This window comes from Mus caroli, unplaced genomic scaffold (assembly GCF_978045245.1).
Source record: "Mus caroli unplaced genomic scaffold, Mus_caroli_1 scaffold_12, whole genome shotgun sequence".
Taxonomy (NCBI): domain Eukaryota; kingdom Metazoa; phylum Chordata; class Mammalia; order Rodentia; family Muridae; genus Mus; species Mus caroli.
Genome location: NW_028227267.1, coordinates 11363156 through 11378009, shown reverse-complemented (window position 1 = coordinate 11378009; position 14854 = coordinate 11363156). Strand labels below are relative to the sequence as shown.

General features: G+C 45.9%; 1 protein-coding gene across 1 annotated transcript; it reads right to left on the bottom strand.

Annotated features, from left to right (window-relative positions):
• Positions 1-425: 425 nt before the first annotated feature.
• Pdhb (pyruvate dehydrogenase E1 subunit beta) lies at positions 426-8265 on the bottom strand. The gene is made up of 10 exons (XM_021181368.3): positions 8138-8265; positions 8011-8064; positions 6482-6589; positions 6326-6388; positions 6197-6232; positions 5332-5617; positions 4901-5011; positions 4546-4637; positions 1149-1290; positions 426-919 (listed from the first exon to the last, which is right to left on the bottom strand). Exons 1-10 carry the CDS (start codon positions 8177-8179, stop codon positions 774-776), a joined length of 1080 nt encoding a protein of 359 aa, XP_021037027.1. The 5' UTR covers positions 8180-8265; the 3' UTR covers positions 426-773.
• Between the last annotated feature and the right edge of the window lie 6589 nt (positions 8266-14854).

The window sequence follows — 14854 nt, the reverse complement described above, 5'->3', positions numbered from 1 at the left end:
AGCACTTGGCTATTAAGAACATTGCTCTGGAAATAAAAAGCTTCAATTTGGGCCAGGTGTGGTGTCACACGCCTTAATGCCAGTTCTCTGGAGGCAGAGGCAGGTAGATCTGTGAGATCTTGAGTTCTGGGCCAGCCAAAGACACACTGAAATCCTCTAAAAAACTAAAGAATCTACAGTTTTTATATACAGCATATCAGTTATTTGACACTAATATACGTATATATGTATGTATGTAGTTTTTCAAGGCAGGATTTCTCTGGGTAGCCCTTGCTATCCTGGAACTCAAAATGTACTCCAGGCTGGCTTTGAACTCAGAGATCTACCTGCCTCTGCCTCCTGAGGCTCACTCCAGAGTGCTGGCACTAAAGGCATGTGCCTCCATCACCCAGCTTGACACTAATTTCTTAATAGTACTCCAAAACTTCATTGGTGGGAATCCCCTTTATTCCTTATCAAAACAGTTAAACAGCAACTGTAGATAATATACTTTTTAGACATATAAGTTATCTTCTGTGGGGGCATTCTTATCTTGCCCCATCTAGTGAAAAAGGGCAAATTTAACTTAAACGGTAACAGACAAAGCAAGCAGAGCATCTAGGGTAGGGAGTGGGAAACATTCCACTCGTAAGCACATTTAAACTTCTTACCAGTTCAGACACCCGCTGTCACTTCAGCGTTACCTTTATGACTAGTAAGTCTCAAAGTACACATCAGGTGAAGTCCCAACAAGTATTTTAAATAAATTTCAACGACTACATTAGATGTCCGAATTAGATGTTCAAAGTCTTCTTTACTGCAAAGATGATGTCTTTGACCTGAGGTATGGAGTTGTCTTCTAGGACCTTTGCGTAAGGCATAGGGACATCAGCACCAGTGACACGAACGGCAGGGGCATCAAGGAAGTTGAATGCAGGGCCTAAGGAAGAGATGGCTCAGCTGAGAGGCAGACTCGGGACTCAGGAAGAGAATGAGTCGTAGGTACAGGACTGTACTTTTGGCTTGACTTTTAAAAACATTTACCCAAAAGACAAAGCCCTAGACTAACAAGTTGAAAATTCACTTGGTCACCCCTAGCTTCTGATCTCTTACAAGTCGGCAGTCAAGTACAGCTTGATTGTGTTCTAAAACCAGGTTCTTTGAAATACCTTCCATAATTCTGGCACAAATCTCAGCTCCTACTCCAAATTGTGGCCAGCCTCCTTCCACAGTCACGAGATGGTTTGTCTTCATCACACTGGCTTCTATGGCTTCAATGTCCATTGGTCTGATAGTACGCAGATTTATTACCTAAATCAAGGCAAGGCAAGGAAACAGGCTTTGTAGAATCTGAGAAACAGGTACACAACTGTATCGACTAAGGAAAACCAGCACAGTGCCACATTCCTGTAAGCTCACCACTTAGGAGGCTAAGGCAGGATGACACTGTGTGTTGGCAACACAGTGAGATCTTATCTCAGACAAACAAAAGTAAAAGGGAATTTACAATTAAAGCCTGTCACCCCATCACAGGAAGCTCTGCTCCCCTATAGAATTCATTACCCTCCTTGGTTTCAGTATCCCTCTTATCAAAATATAAAGTCAAGTGTTTAATATGCACTGGGCCTACACCATGATCCCCTATGATTGAGAATTCCTATTATCCACATTTTTATAGCCTATGAAGCACAGTGATACTTTCCAAGAAGCACTACTTGATAGGTTCTACACAGGATATTAGATACAAGTTCCTTAAAGTCCAGCTGCCAGTCGGGATCTTCTGATTGTACACACACACACAGACACAGAGGACCTCCAGTTTCTTCCTCAATTGCTCTCTGCCTTGTTTGTTTAGAAATGGTCTCACTGAATCTGGACCTGACTGGCTAGACTGGCTGGCCAAGCTAGCAAGCCCAAGGGATCCTCCTGGCGGGGTCTCCCCAGTGCTGGGTAGCAAGCCCATGCTGCCACACCTGACGTTTTCATGTGGGTGCTGGGATCCAGGGATCCTCCTGGCGGGGTCTCCCCAGTGCTGGGTAGCAAGCCCATGCTGCCACACCTGACGTTTTCATGTGAGTGCTGGGATCCAGGGATCCTCCTGGCGGGGTCTCCCCAGTGCTGGGTAGCAAGCCCATGCTGCCACACCTGACGTTTTCATGTGGGTGCTGGGGTCCAGGGATCCTCCTGGCGGGGTCTCCCCAGTGCTGGGTAGCAAGCCCATGCTGCCACACCTGACGTTTTCATGTGAGTGCTGGGATCCAGGGATCCTCCTGGCGGGGTCTCCCCAGTGCTGGGTAGCAAGCCCATGCTGCCACACCTGACGTTTTCATGTGAGTGCTGGGATCCAGGGATCCTCCTGGCGGGGTCTCCCCAGTGCTGGGTAGCAAGCCCATGCTGCCACACCTGACGTTTTCATGTGGGTGCTGGGGTCCAGGGATCCTCCTGGCGGGGTCTCCCCAGTGCTGGGTAGCAAGCCCATGCTGCCACACCTGACGTTTTTATGTGAGTGCTGGGGTCCAGGGATCCTCCTGGCGGGGTCTCCCCAGTGCTGGGTAGCAAGCCCATGCTGCCACACCTGACGTTTTCATGTGAGTGCTGGGATCCAGGGATCCTCCTGGCGGGGTCTCCCCAGTGCTGGGTAGCAAGCCCATGCTGCCACACCTGACGTTTTTATGTGAGTGCTGGGGTCCAGGGATCCTCCTGGCGGGGTCTCCCCAGTGCTGGGTAGCAAGCCCATGCTGCCACACCTGACGTTTTCATGTGAGTGCTGGGATCCAGGGATCCTCCTGGCGGGGTCTCCCCAGTGCTGGGTAGCAAGCCCATGCTGCCACACCTGACCTTTTTATGTGAGTGCTGGGGTCCAGGGATCCTCCTGGCGGGGTCTCCCCAGTGCTGGGTAGCAAGCCCATGCTGCCACACCTGACGTTTTCATGTGAGTGCTGGGGTCCAGACTCAGCTCCCCATGCTTGCAGAGCAACTTCACTGAATAAGCCATTTCCCCAGCCCAACAAGACTGGATCTTGAGACCCAGAGTCTGTGGTGAACAGCAACCACTTTTGCCTGTAAGCAGAGACAGACTGATGAGAGAACTCAAGGTGGCCTGGAAACCATGATTCTACCTCTCATCTTCTGAGTCTTGGGGTTACAGGCATGAATTCATAGCTTCTGGATATAGGGTGTGTTGAGTGTGCACACAATAGCATATAGAAGCATGTGGTGTGGCTGGGTGTGGTGGCACATGCCTTTAATCCCAGCACTTGGGAGGCAGAGGCAGGTTGGACTTCTGAGTTCAAGGCCAGCCCTAGTTCTAAGACAGCCAGGACTATACAGAGAAATCCTATCTTGAAAAAACAAAAACCACCACCAACAATAAAGAATTTAAGGGCTGGAGAGATGGCTCAGAGGTCCTGAGTTCAATTCCTAGCAACCACAGGGTGGCTCACAACCACCTATAATGAGATCTGATGCCTCTTCAGGCCTGCAAACAAACATGCCGGCAGACCACTGTATAGATAATAAATCTTTTTTTAAAAAAAGAAAAAGTAGCAGTATGTGGGGCAGTGAACTGTGCACAGAGTGCACAGATAGCCTGGTCTCCAGTCAAGCACAGGCCTGGAAACCCAGACCTGGTGGGTGGTGACTTGGTGACTAGGTATGCCTCCTGGGCCCCTGGCTCCCGTCACAGCTACAGCCACCCCACTTGCAGAGAGGTGTGTGTCCATCAGTCAAGTAGGCAATGCCTCAAGCTCCTGGTCTGGACTCCACCCCCATAGTTACCTGGCAGTAGCAAGGTAGCCCATCCCACTAAAAAAGCTGCTTGCCCCCTCCTCGCTTGCTTACTCTCTTACCTCTTACTCTTGCTCACTTGCACTTCCCTTCCTCCCTTTCTCTCCACATGGCCATGGCTGACCTCTGCTTCTCTACTCTCTCCCTCTCTCTGCCTTTTCTATAATAAACACCTTAAAACCATGGACTGCCTTTTCTCATCGGGATCCGCAGTGCTGGAGCAATGGAGCAGGGTTCCCTCCAACAAGCCATATCCATCTAACCTCCTGCTGGGGCTTCCCTGCACTACAGCCACTGCCAACCCACGGTAACCTGTCAGAGCTCTCCTTTCTGCCCTTTTTCCTTCGGCCCCCAGGCCAGAGTAAACTCGAAGGTCCCCATTTTGTTCTCAGCTCTTCTGCGACACACAGCAGAGCGACATATATCCCAGAGCGGGAACCTGTCCTCCATGGGCTCTGTGCAGCCCAGCGACCCCAGAACAGGCTCTTCTGTGGTGCCTGAGAGTCAGAGCAGGATTCTGTAGCTTCCCACAGTCCAATACTCTGCAGTTCCGTGGGGTTGCACTGTAGTCAGACTCACTATGTCCCGCCTCACCCAGTGGCCCTAGCCCTGTCCCAGAGCAGCATGCAGTGGCTGGCATATGTGGAGAAGGCAGAGAACAACTTTCAGGAGCTGTCAGAGCTTGGCAGCAACTTTACCAGCTAAGCCAACTCATCAGTCTTGCATCTTAAAGGAGCCTTTCTGATTTGTGAGGGATAGGGGGAGTGAAAGTCCACTTACCTCACATTCAATTCCCTCCTTAGACAATACAGCTGCAGCTTCTAGGCAGTGGCCCACTGGTCTTGAATGGGCAACTACAGTGATGTGGGTCCCTGAAATAAAGTGGTCACAGATTACAGGTCAGTGGAACTGATGTAGTACCAGTGACTCTGCAGCCAGCTACGGCTTGTCTTACCAAACCTGCAGCTTATTTCAGTGAGCTGTACAATGAGGCTGTATTCAGGCACATGAAATACAAGCCTACCAGAAAAGCCTAACAAGCTCACTCATTCCTTACAAGTTAGCAGTAACTTCTGACCTATGCAAACACAGGGGCTACAGTAAAAATGATTAATGCATACCAAGGTGTTCTTACCTTGCCTTTCAATTTTGGCTTTTCCAATAGGAATCAGGAAATCTTTTGACTGAGCTTCTGCAGGAAGTTCAAATGCAACTCCATACATCAGCTCATTCTCGAGCATCACCACTGCAAAACATTATAAGTTCTCAAACAACAAACTACAAGTGCATAGACTACAAACCCATTCATCTTATGAATTAGAAGCCTGGTTTCTGTCTCCTATAGAAACTTTAGAATGGTTTACACACAGTCTGGTCAATAGAGGTTAAGCCAAATGTGCAGGTATGCAGTTAATAAAAAGGTACATTTTTGACTATCTTTCCGGTCTCTAAGTCATTAGTACGTTATACATATGCTGTATCTAAGCCGCACGAGCTGCCCTTGATGCCTTATCTGCCAGAGACTCCATGTCAGCTTTCTAATGTTCAAAAGAGATGCAGGGTTACCTGGGTTATTGTCACGAATGGCCGATTTAATAAGTCCTTTTGCATCCTCGGAATTCCAGGGGCTGACCACTTTTAAACCTGGGCAGTGCCCATACCATGCAGCAAAGCATTGCGAGTGCTGAGCAGCTACACCTGCTGAGGCGCCATTGGGCCCCCTGAATACTATGGGCACAGGCTGAAGGCCAGCGGACATGTAGTAAGTCTTGGCAGCTGAGTTTATAACCTGGTCAATAGCTTGCATAGAGAAATTGAAGGTCATAAATTCACAGATGGGCCGCAACCCAGCCTGTCAAATGGAAAACATCAATGTTAAAAAGACTAAATAGAACAAGGAAGAGTGGTGAATAACCAAACAGTCCACTCACCCGACATACAAGCAGCATGGTTTGGGGGTATTTTTTTTTCTTTTTTCTTTTTTTTTTTTCGAGACAGGGTTTCTTTGTGTAGTTCTGGCTGTCCTGGAACTCACTTTGTAGACCAGGCTGGCCTTGAACTCAGAAATCCGCCTGCCTCTGCCTCCCAGGTGCTGGGATTAAAGGCGCGCACCACCACGCCTGGCAAATGTACTTGCTGTCTTTTTTTTTTTTTTAAAGATTTATTTATACGTAAGTACACTGTAGCTGTCCCAGAAGAGGACTTCAGACCCCATTACGGGTGGTTGTGAGCCACCATGTGGGTGCTGGGATTTGAACTCAGGACCTTTGGAAGAGCAGTCAGTGCTCTTATCTGCTGAGCCATCTCACCAGCCCTGGCTGACTCTTGAGTGCTGGGATTAAAGGCAAACACCACAACACACAGAGCAAACAATATTTTCAAAAGATATTAAAGGAAATCTCCTTGGATTAGCTCCATAAATACTACATACCATAGCTGCACCAACAGCAATTCCAGCAAAGCCCATCTGTAAAGCAAACACCAGCCTAAGAAAAAGTCCATAGAAATTAAAATTGAATACTTGACCAGCCCCCCAAAGCTTGTCAGAGAGTGCACCTACCTCTGAGATGGGGGTGTCGATGATTCTCTTGTCACCGTATTTCTTCCACAGGCCTCTGCTAACCTACAATTAAGATTTAACCACATCACTACCAAGCGGTTGTCAGGGCAAATGGCTACTTCTTAGTTTTACATAAAGTTTATCTATTTCAGTTACCTTGTATGCACCGTCATATTGGGCAACTTCTTCCCCAAGCAGAAAAACCTTTTCATCTCTTTCTAGTTCTTCATCCATACCTTGATTAATAGCTTCACGAACTGTCAACTGTCCCAAGTATACAAACAGAAAACATGCAAAAAAAAAAAAAAACTTAAGCCGGGCGTGGTGGCGCACGCCTTTAATCCCAGCACTCGGGAGGCAGAGGCAGGCGGATTTCTGAGTTCGAGGCCAGCCTGGTCTACAAAGTGAGTTCCAGGACAGCCAGGGCTATACAGAGAAACCCTGTCTCGAAAAACCTAAAAAAAAAAAAAAAAAGAAAACATGCTACAGGATTATTCAGGAGACTATGGAAACCCCCTTCCTTATGCTTACCTACACTGCCCACACAATACACATAAATTTAACACTCATGCAGGCAGCCCACATTCCAGAGTCTGAGGAGGCCAAGCCTGCTGGGTTTCATCCCGTTTCCTATGGTGGAAGGAGGAAACGGATCCCCTCACGTTGACCTCAAGTGCACATGTGCATGCTCACACACATACATGGATAGAACTTAACAAGTACCACTTATGCCAAATGATCTTCACTAGACGTTAAGAGACCAGCTTACAGAACACTTTGGCTCTACTGCTTCATATGCACAGTCAAGAAAACAGCGATTGCTAAACTAGCTCCCACGCAGTTTCCTACGGAGGAAACATGCCAGGCTGTTTTACCTATACACTTGAAGTACTAAGACTTAGAGAACTAGCAAGGAAGGTCTAACTATGGATACTAACTACGACTAAGTATTAAGCATTCACTAGTGCACAACACTTGACATCCACCACACAGGTGCTGCTGTGCTACTACTACAGTAATGTAGACTGATAAAATCCTTCTAGATATATATATGCCAAAAAAAAGTATGTATCTGCAAGCCAATGTTCTCAGCACCATAACAAATCCAAAAGATAGAAACAAATCGCCCTTCAATGAATGTATAAATAAAACGTACAAAGGATATGATTCAACGTTCCAAAGGAACAAATTCTGATGTACGTATTCTACAATATGGATGAACCTTTTTAAATAAGACAGACACAAAAGAACAAAAGATTCAACTTATATGACGCTCTAAAACAAGAACTCAAAAAGAGCCAGAAAAGTACAATACAACAGCGGCTGAAATAGTGTGAATTATTATCGTGTAAAGTTCTGGAAGTTGATAGTGTATACCGTGGATTCATTCGATGCCACATTTGAACACATAGGTTTCAAAGTTACATTTTACCACAACTCCAGGGTGGGGTTTAAAAGTCAGGAAAGCAGGTGGTTGTTCGACTGACACCGGCCTCGAAGGGATGGTTACCAATATGAATGGCACCGGGCGAGGACAGAGGCAGTGCGAATCATCCGCAGGACGCGGCCGCTGCCAGGGTCCAAGATGCCACCTGGCCCTGGGGCAGACACGGCCCCGATCTCTCAGGCCTGCTCCCGGGACCCAGGGCTCCCTCCCGGCCTTGCCCGACGTCGGGACCTGTTACCTGCACCGCTGCGGGCGCCGAGCGGTGAAAACGCCTCTTCAGCAGCCCGGAAGCCTGGCAGGGAGAGAAAAAAGGGTTCAGAAAGGGCACAGGGCCTACAGCGGACGCGCTAGGGGCCGCTACCTACCTGCCGCAAGGGTCCCCGCACCAGACCAGCCACCACCGCCATCTTGCCCGTGTCCTCTACTAGCCGCCGAATGACTACACAGAAGCGCCGCAGAGCCCGTCTGACGCAGCCAATGGTAGAGCGTGACACCTTTAGGTCCCACCTCTGTTCGGCAAAGCCAATAGAGTGGTAACTGAGAGTCCCGTCTTCTTGAGGAAGCCAATAGCAAGGCGCTATTTCATAGGCCCCGCCCTCAGGCCTTTGCAGAGCGCGACCTCTGGGCCCCGCCTCTGCAAGCGTGGCCAACGGCCGGTTTCGACGCCTGCGAGCCCCGCCCACCTAGCGAGTCGCGGTCCTGCAGAGGTGACGTGAGGCTGCTGTTCCTCTTTGACCCGGTGCACTGGGGATAACTTTGCAGACCGCTTGCAGAGGCCGTCATGCACCTAACACGCCCTGCACTCAGCCTGACTGCTGACTGCTCACGTGCTGGGACTGAGTCAGTGCAGCCTGATCCGACCGAGGCTGCAAGGACCTTAAAGCCACTCCTTTGCGGGCCCTGAAGGACTTTGAGCAACGTGTGAATCTTGCACACACAACAGTGGAGGGTGAACCTACCATTATATGAACGGGCGTTGTAAATTGAATGTAAACAATAGCTTTCATGTATGCACTAAGCGTCCACTGTGTGCCAAGTATGGTGATGTGTGCTTGATAAGTGCTTTTAGGTGGTTTCTGTTTGTATCCAGGCGTGAAGAGATGGGGAGGTTGTTCTGACCTTGCTGAATTTAGATGGCATACCGGCACTGGAGAAGCCTGAAATCTAGCTTTAGCAGGGCAAGAGACAGTTGAGAATAGATACTTAGATGAGGCTTTATATTCTGCATTCGGTCTCATCGACTGTAAAAGGACACTGAGGTATGGGGTCACCTCCTTCCAAACCTCCCTCATTGCTGCCATCAGGTGGTCACCTTGTGAGATATATCAAATATGTGTCTTTTTATCAAAAATTATATAAACTTGTGTTTGGGACATGGACTTCAAATCCTTTTTTCTATCCTGCCTTGAAAGACTTTAAATGGTTTTTGGAAGTGTTTTTATGTGTAGTCCTGGGTGTCCTGGAACTCACTCTGTAGACTAGGCTGGCCTTGAATTTACAGAGATCCACCTGCTACTGCCTTCTGAGTGCTGGGATTAAAGGTTTATGCCACCACCACCCGGTCCATAGTTTTTCTTCTTACCACTATTTTTCTATGGCTTAAATGTTCCAAATTCTATTTACTAGCAACTTAAATATTGCCTTCACTACATTGGCTTTAGTGTTCTCATCTATTCAAACTATGAAGTTTGCTTACATCAGGGTCCCCTAACTTCAGAGTATATTTTCTGTGAACAAAGACACTCTTTCATGTAACCAAAGGACATTCTGGAAATTGATGTAGACCAGGCTGGCTTTGAACTCAGAGATCTGCCTGCCTCTGCCTCCTACAAGTGCTGGGATTAAAGGAATGAACCACCACACCTAGCTTTGAGCAAAAATTTGAATCTTTTGAATTGTAAATGAAGAACATATCTAGTAAAAAAAAATTGAAAAAAAAAGTTTGAATCTTCCTTAAGCATAATTTATGCAAAGGCCCTCTGCTTTGTTCTTGGAATTCAACACCTGGGGCAATGGGCCATCCTTTCACTCCTTTCCTCTTCCTCCAGCATTTCCTGAGTGCTGAGTTGTCTAAGGATAGCCATTGCATCAGACTGTGATTTCAGACTCGTGCCAACTCGGAAAAGAACCTATCACCGTGGCCTGAGTTAGAATGAAGATGAAACGCACTCCCAGTCTCCCTGTGTAGTCCCTCTTTCTGAGAACATCCTCTTGGACAGGAGTAAAGTTCACCTTGTCCAGACACTTCAAATGAAGTGCTGGTCTCTTTCGTTGTGTCCCCAAACTTATTTCTGACAACTTCAGGCTTCCAGTTACCTCCAGCAATGGAGGAAACAGCCAATGCTTGGAATCCTTCTAGTTCCAGCTGGTTCTAGTCCTTTTTGATAGGGAACAGATAGGGACATTTTGTGTTCTATATTATAAAGACACACTTGTTTGCTCCAGTATAAAAGAGAATCCGCCTGTCCATATTAATAGCTTAGTACATATACACTGTATTAGGTCTCAAGCCCAGGACAAGTCTCATTCAATACCTATGACTCCTCTGAACACTTCTCACCCCACCTCCTACCCTAAACCTCTCCCTCCCATTTGCTGGGCTTCCTGTCCCCCAGCCTGATCCCTATATAATACAGCCATTTGGGCTACATGAGTCTCTTATTCCCAGGGTCCTTTCCTGTTCTTCCTCCCCTCTCTCCTCTCACAGCCCAGTTTACTCTGCTGGCCATGTTCAGCCTGGACTCTTCCTTCTGCCTGCTTTCTCCCTATGTCTACAATAGAAATCTTTTCCACACTTGAGGCATAGCCATGTTCTCCTTTTATCTCATTTTTCATTCACACACCTAGTGATTTTCTTGGTCTGCGTTAACCCCTCTCCCAAACCAGATGTCCCTGAAGGATTACCAGTTCTGAAGGTGGAAACCAGAGGAAACGAACTTGAGCTTCATTGTTTTGTGTGTCCCCAGAGTGAAGAACATCAGCAACGAGGAGAGAAGCAGACATCACAAGACTCAAATATGGCTGACCCCTGAGCAGGGCAGGCAAGCCTGAGCTCCAGAGTGATACACACACGCACGCACACACACACACACACACACTATCCTGTACGACGATGTCTTATAGAATCTGCTGGTAGAGGTGAAATATAATCCAGATTTCTAGAATCTTTAACTTAAGTTTCTCTTATCCCCAGCTCTGAATAAGGCACAGTTTTAAGATCAATTCCTGTTTCTGCCTATTCTGTAAGTGACAGAGAGCACGGACAGAATTCCAGTTACACTTTTGGCTCATTTCAGGGACATCCAGTGCTTACCAGCATCCTCCATGAAGCCCCTTGATTTCAGGTGTTAGTCCCCATGGACTCTTTTTCCTTTGTAGTAGTTAGTTTTTGTCAATTTGAGACAAACTAAAGTCACCTAAAGGAAGAGGGACTCACAGTTGAGGATGAGGATTTGCCCATTAGACTGGCCTGTGGGTGTGTCTATGGTGTGATTTTTCTGGACTGGTGTGAGAGGGCCCAGCCCACTGTAGGCTGTGCTGTCCGTCCCTGGACTAGTATAGGAAAGCAATTGGAGCAAACCATGAAATCAAGCCCGTACGCAGTGTTCTAGTGTGGTTCCTATCTCTGCTCCAACTTTCCTCAGCGATGCACTGTGACATGGAAGTATAAGTCAAATGAACCTTTTCCTCTTCCAAGTTGGTTTTGGTCATCATTTTATCACAGGAACAGAAAACAAATTAGGACAGTCCTGTTCATAGTAAAATATGATTTAGTTGTCTTCCGCCCAGCATTTGGGATCTGAATTACAAAGCCAAAGGAAACATCAAGATGAATAAAACCTAGAGCCTAGATGTGTTCTTGGGCCTTATATTCACACACAAAAATTGTCAGTGACCCCCCAAGTCATTTGAGTTAGTTGGGGAAGGCACTGGGTTTCATGGGCCTCAGAGAGTTTTCTTTTAAATAACGATCACGGTCATTTAGATCCAGACTAATTGATAGAGTTGCTTTCCTTTCAAAGCGGCCGATTTAGAGATTCTGAGCAAAATTTCCTATTCTAAAAACACAAACAAGAATACTGAACTTTAGAGACATAAGTTCTGAAAAGGAGCTTTATACGCTCACCAGATGGTATAGACAGGCTCTGAGAAGCAGAAATCGGCCAAAATCATGTCTTTGTACAGTAAGAAGAAACATTGGACCTCAAATGCTTGGGGTCTTTTCTCTGTTTTGGAAAATTTCTTTATCCAAGGTTCTTTCTCTATGGGTTTGGCCAACCTTGTGTGCAGTTTTGGATTAAAGAGGAGTCTCATTCTGTACACAGCCCAGAGTTGCCTGGATCTCACTGCATAGACCAGGGTGCCCTCAAACGTTCATCTGTCCTCTTGCCTCAGTCTCCGGAGTGTTGGATTGCTGGGATCACAGATTTGGACTGTCACACAAGTGCTGCTGCTATTTTTCTGTTTTCTTTCCTCCTCCTCTTCCTCCTCCTCCTCTCCCTCCTCCTCCTCCTCCTCCTCCTCCTCCTCCTCCTCCTCCTCCTCCTCCTCCTCCTCCTTCTTCTTCTTCTTCTTCTTCTTCTTCTTCTTCTTCTTCTTCTCTCTCTCTCTCTCTCTCTCTCTCTCTCTCTCTCTCTCTCCTTTTTGTCAGGGTCTCAATATGTAGTTCTACCCATAGACCAGGCTAGCCTCCAATGCACAAAAATCCTCCTGCTTCTGGACCTCAAATTCTGAAATTAAAGTTGTGTGCCACCATGCCCAGCTATGTGCATTATTTTATGTATTTATATATTCTAACAATATGAGTGTGCTTGTATATGTATGTGTGTGTGTTGTCTCTAACACAGATTCATGTAACCACCAATCCAGTACAGAATTATTTCATAACCACAAAGAAATGTCCCCTTGTTACCTCATGGTTTTCAACTCCCAACACCTGCTGATATGTTTCAAATGACTGTAGTTCTTCGCTCTTTTATATTCTGGGCATAGGGTTCATCAGTAGAACATTTATTTAGCATTTATGAGGACCTGGATTAGCCAGCAAAACACACACACACACACACACACACACACACACACACACACACACGTTATATGAATGAAATCATACAATACGTAACCCTTTGAGACTGGTTCTCATCTTCAGAGCAATGCAAATTAGTGTGTGCCGCATTTCTGTCTGTTACATAATTGTCATGATTAAATCAGCTGGCTTGCTCATTCTTCAAAGGACATCTGGGTTATATCCAGTTTTCCATTCTTAGCAATAAAGCTATTAAGGACATCAAGTCTACATGTGAATGTAAGAAGTTTTCATTTCTCCAAGGAAATACCCAGGACTGTGACTGTGTGGTCAGTGCATCATTAATGTTTCAGAAACTGCCGGGCTGCTTTTGAAGCCTGACCATGTCATTTTACTTCACCTCCACAATAAATGAGATACAGGTCTAGTTGCCTTAGGTCTTTGGCAGTATGTAGTGACATCATCAGTCCTTTGGGTTTTGCTATACCTGCAGCTCACAGTGGTCCCAAACTTTAATTGTCTTTCCTGAACTCTTGTGTGCTAGGATTACATATGTGTACAACATATCTGGTTGGGTGCGCGCGCGCGCGCGTGTGTGTGTGTGTGTGTTCTAATAGATATGTAGTGGTATTATTCATATTTTAATTGTGTTTCTCTAATGGTTCATGATGATAGTAGTCTTTCATAAGCCTACTTAACATGCATCTTTGATGAAGTATCACCCTCTTTGGTGACATGCTTTCATCTTTGGCAAAGTTTTCTGACCATATTCTAATTAGATTGTGTTTTTAAAATCTGTGTACAAAATATTCAGACTTAAAACTCACCATTTTTGAGTTCAGTGGTATTAATCCTTATTCTTATTCATTCATTCATTTTAACTGAATGAGGGTATGCCAGGGTATATACATATGGACCACATGTGTGTCGGAAGTAGACACTGGGTCTCCTGGAACTGGTGACAGATTGGACACAGCTGTGAGCTGCCATGTGGGTGCTGGGACCTGAGCCTGGGTCCTCTGCAAGACTAGGATATGCTCTTAACCACTGAGCCACCCCTCCAGCCCACACCCACACTCTTTAAGCATCCCCACCAAGCAGCTCTTCAACCATGAACAGTATCTCTTGCTCTCTCCCCATCCCCTGCAAGCCTTAGTTCTACTTTCTGTCTCTGAATTTGAGTCTTTTAGGCACCAGATAAAAATATCACGTCCAAGCGTTGTTCTGTTGTATCTATCCTGTTTCAGTGTCTGTCCTTCCTGTGGCTGAGTAATATCCACTGTATGGTTTTTTTTAAAAAAATATTTTTTCTTTAAAGATTTATTTATTTCATATAGTCAGACACACCAGAAGAGGGCATCAGATCCCCTTAAAGATGGTTGTGAGCCACTAATGTGGTTGCTGGGAATTGAACTCAGGACCTCTGGAAGAGCAGTCAGTACTTTTAACTGCTGAGTTATCTCTCTAGCCCATCCACAGTATGTTTGTTTCATTAATCTACCCTAAGCATCTGGGCTTTGTGGACGCTCACACTATGAGCATTGGTATACAAATGCCTACGTGAGTCCTGGCTTTCAGTATGTGTTGCTAGGGAATTGAACTTGGGGCTTTGTGCATGCTAAGCAAGCACTCTGCCACTGAGCCACATCCTACCTCTCTGCTGTCCATTCTTTCAACTATATAGACTCAGAGGTGAAATTACTATATTATATGGTGACTCTATGTTCAGGTTTTTTGTTTTTAATACTTCCCCACACAAAATTCCACAGCACTTACATACTCCACCAGAAGTGAACATTTTTCTCTACAGTCTCTCTATTGTTGCTATTGTGTGAGTTAAATATTATCTTAATGTGTATGAAGTAATGTCTTGTGGTTTGGAGCTGCCATTTCTCTAACAATTCTGTTGCATATATTTTGTATATGTATAAACTCTAATATCTGTCTGTCTGTCTGTTTCATATGTAGAAAATATCCAGGAATAGTTAAGTTAGATGCATAATACAAACTTTAAAAATAAGGATGACATACTAAATCCTACTTAGAACAAAACATA

Excerpts from the sequence above, each read along its gene's own strand:
- Pdhb (XM_021181368.3), bottom strand. The coding sequence starts at position 8,179 with ATGGCGGTGGTGGCTGGTCTGGTGCGGGGACCCTTGCGGCAG. Across the intron at positions 5,618-6,196 it reads TTGCTGTTGGTGCAGCTATG|GCTGGGTTGCGGCCCATCTG; the intron begins GTATGTAGTATT and ends TCCATTTGACAG. Across the intron at positions 920-1,148 it reads TTGTGCCAGAATTATGGAAG|GCCCTGCATTCAACTTCCTT; the intron begins GTATTTCAAAGA and ends TCTCTTCCTTAG.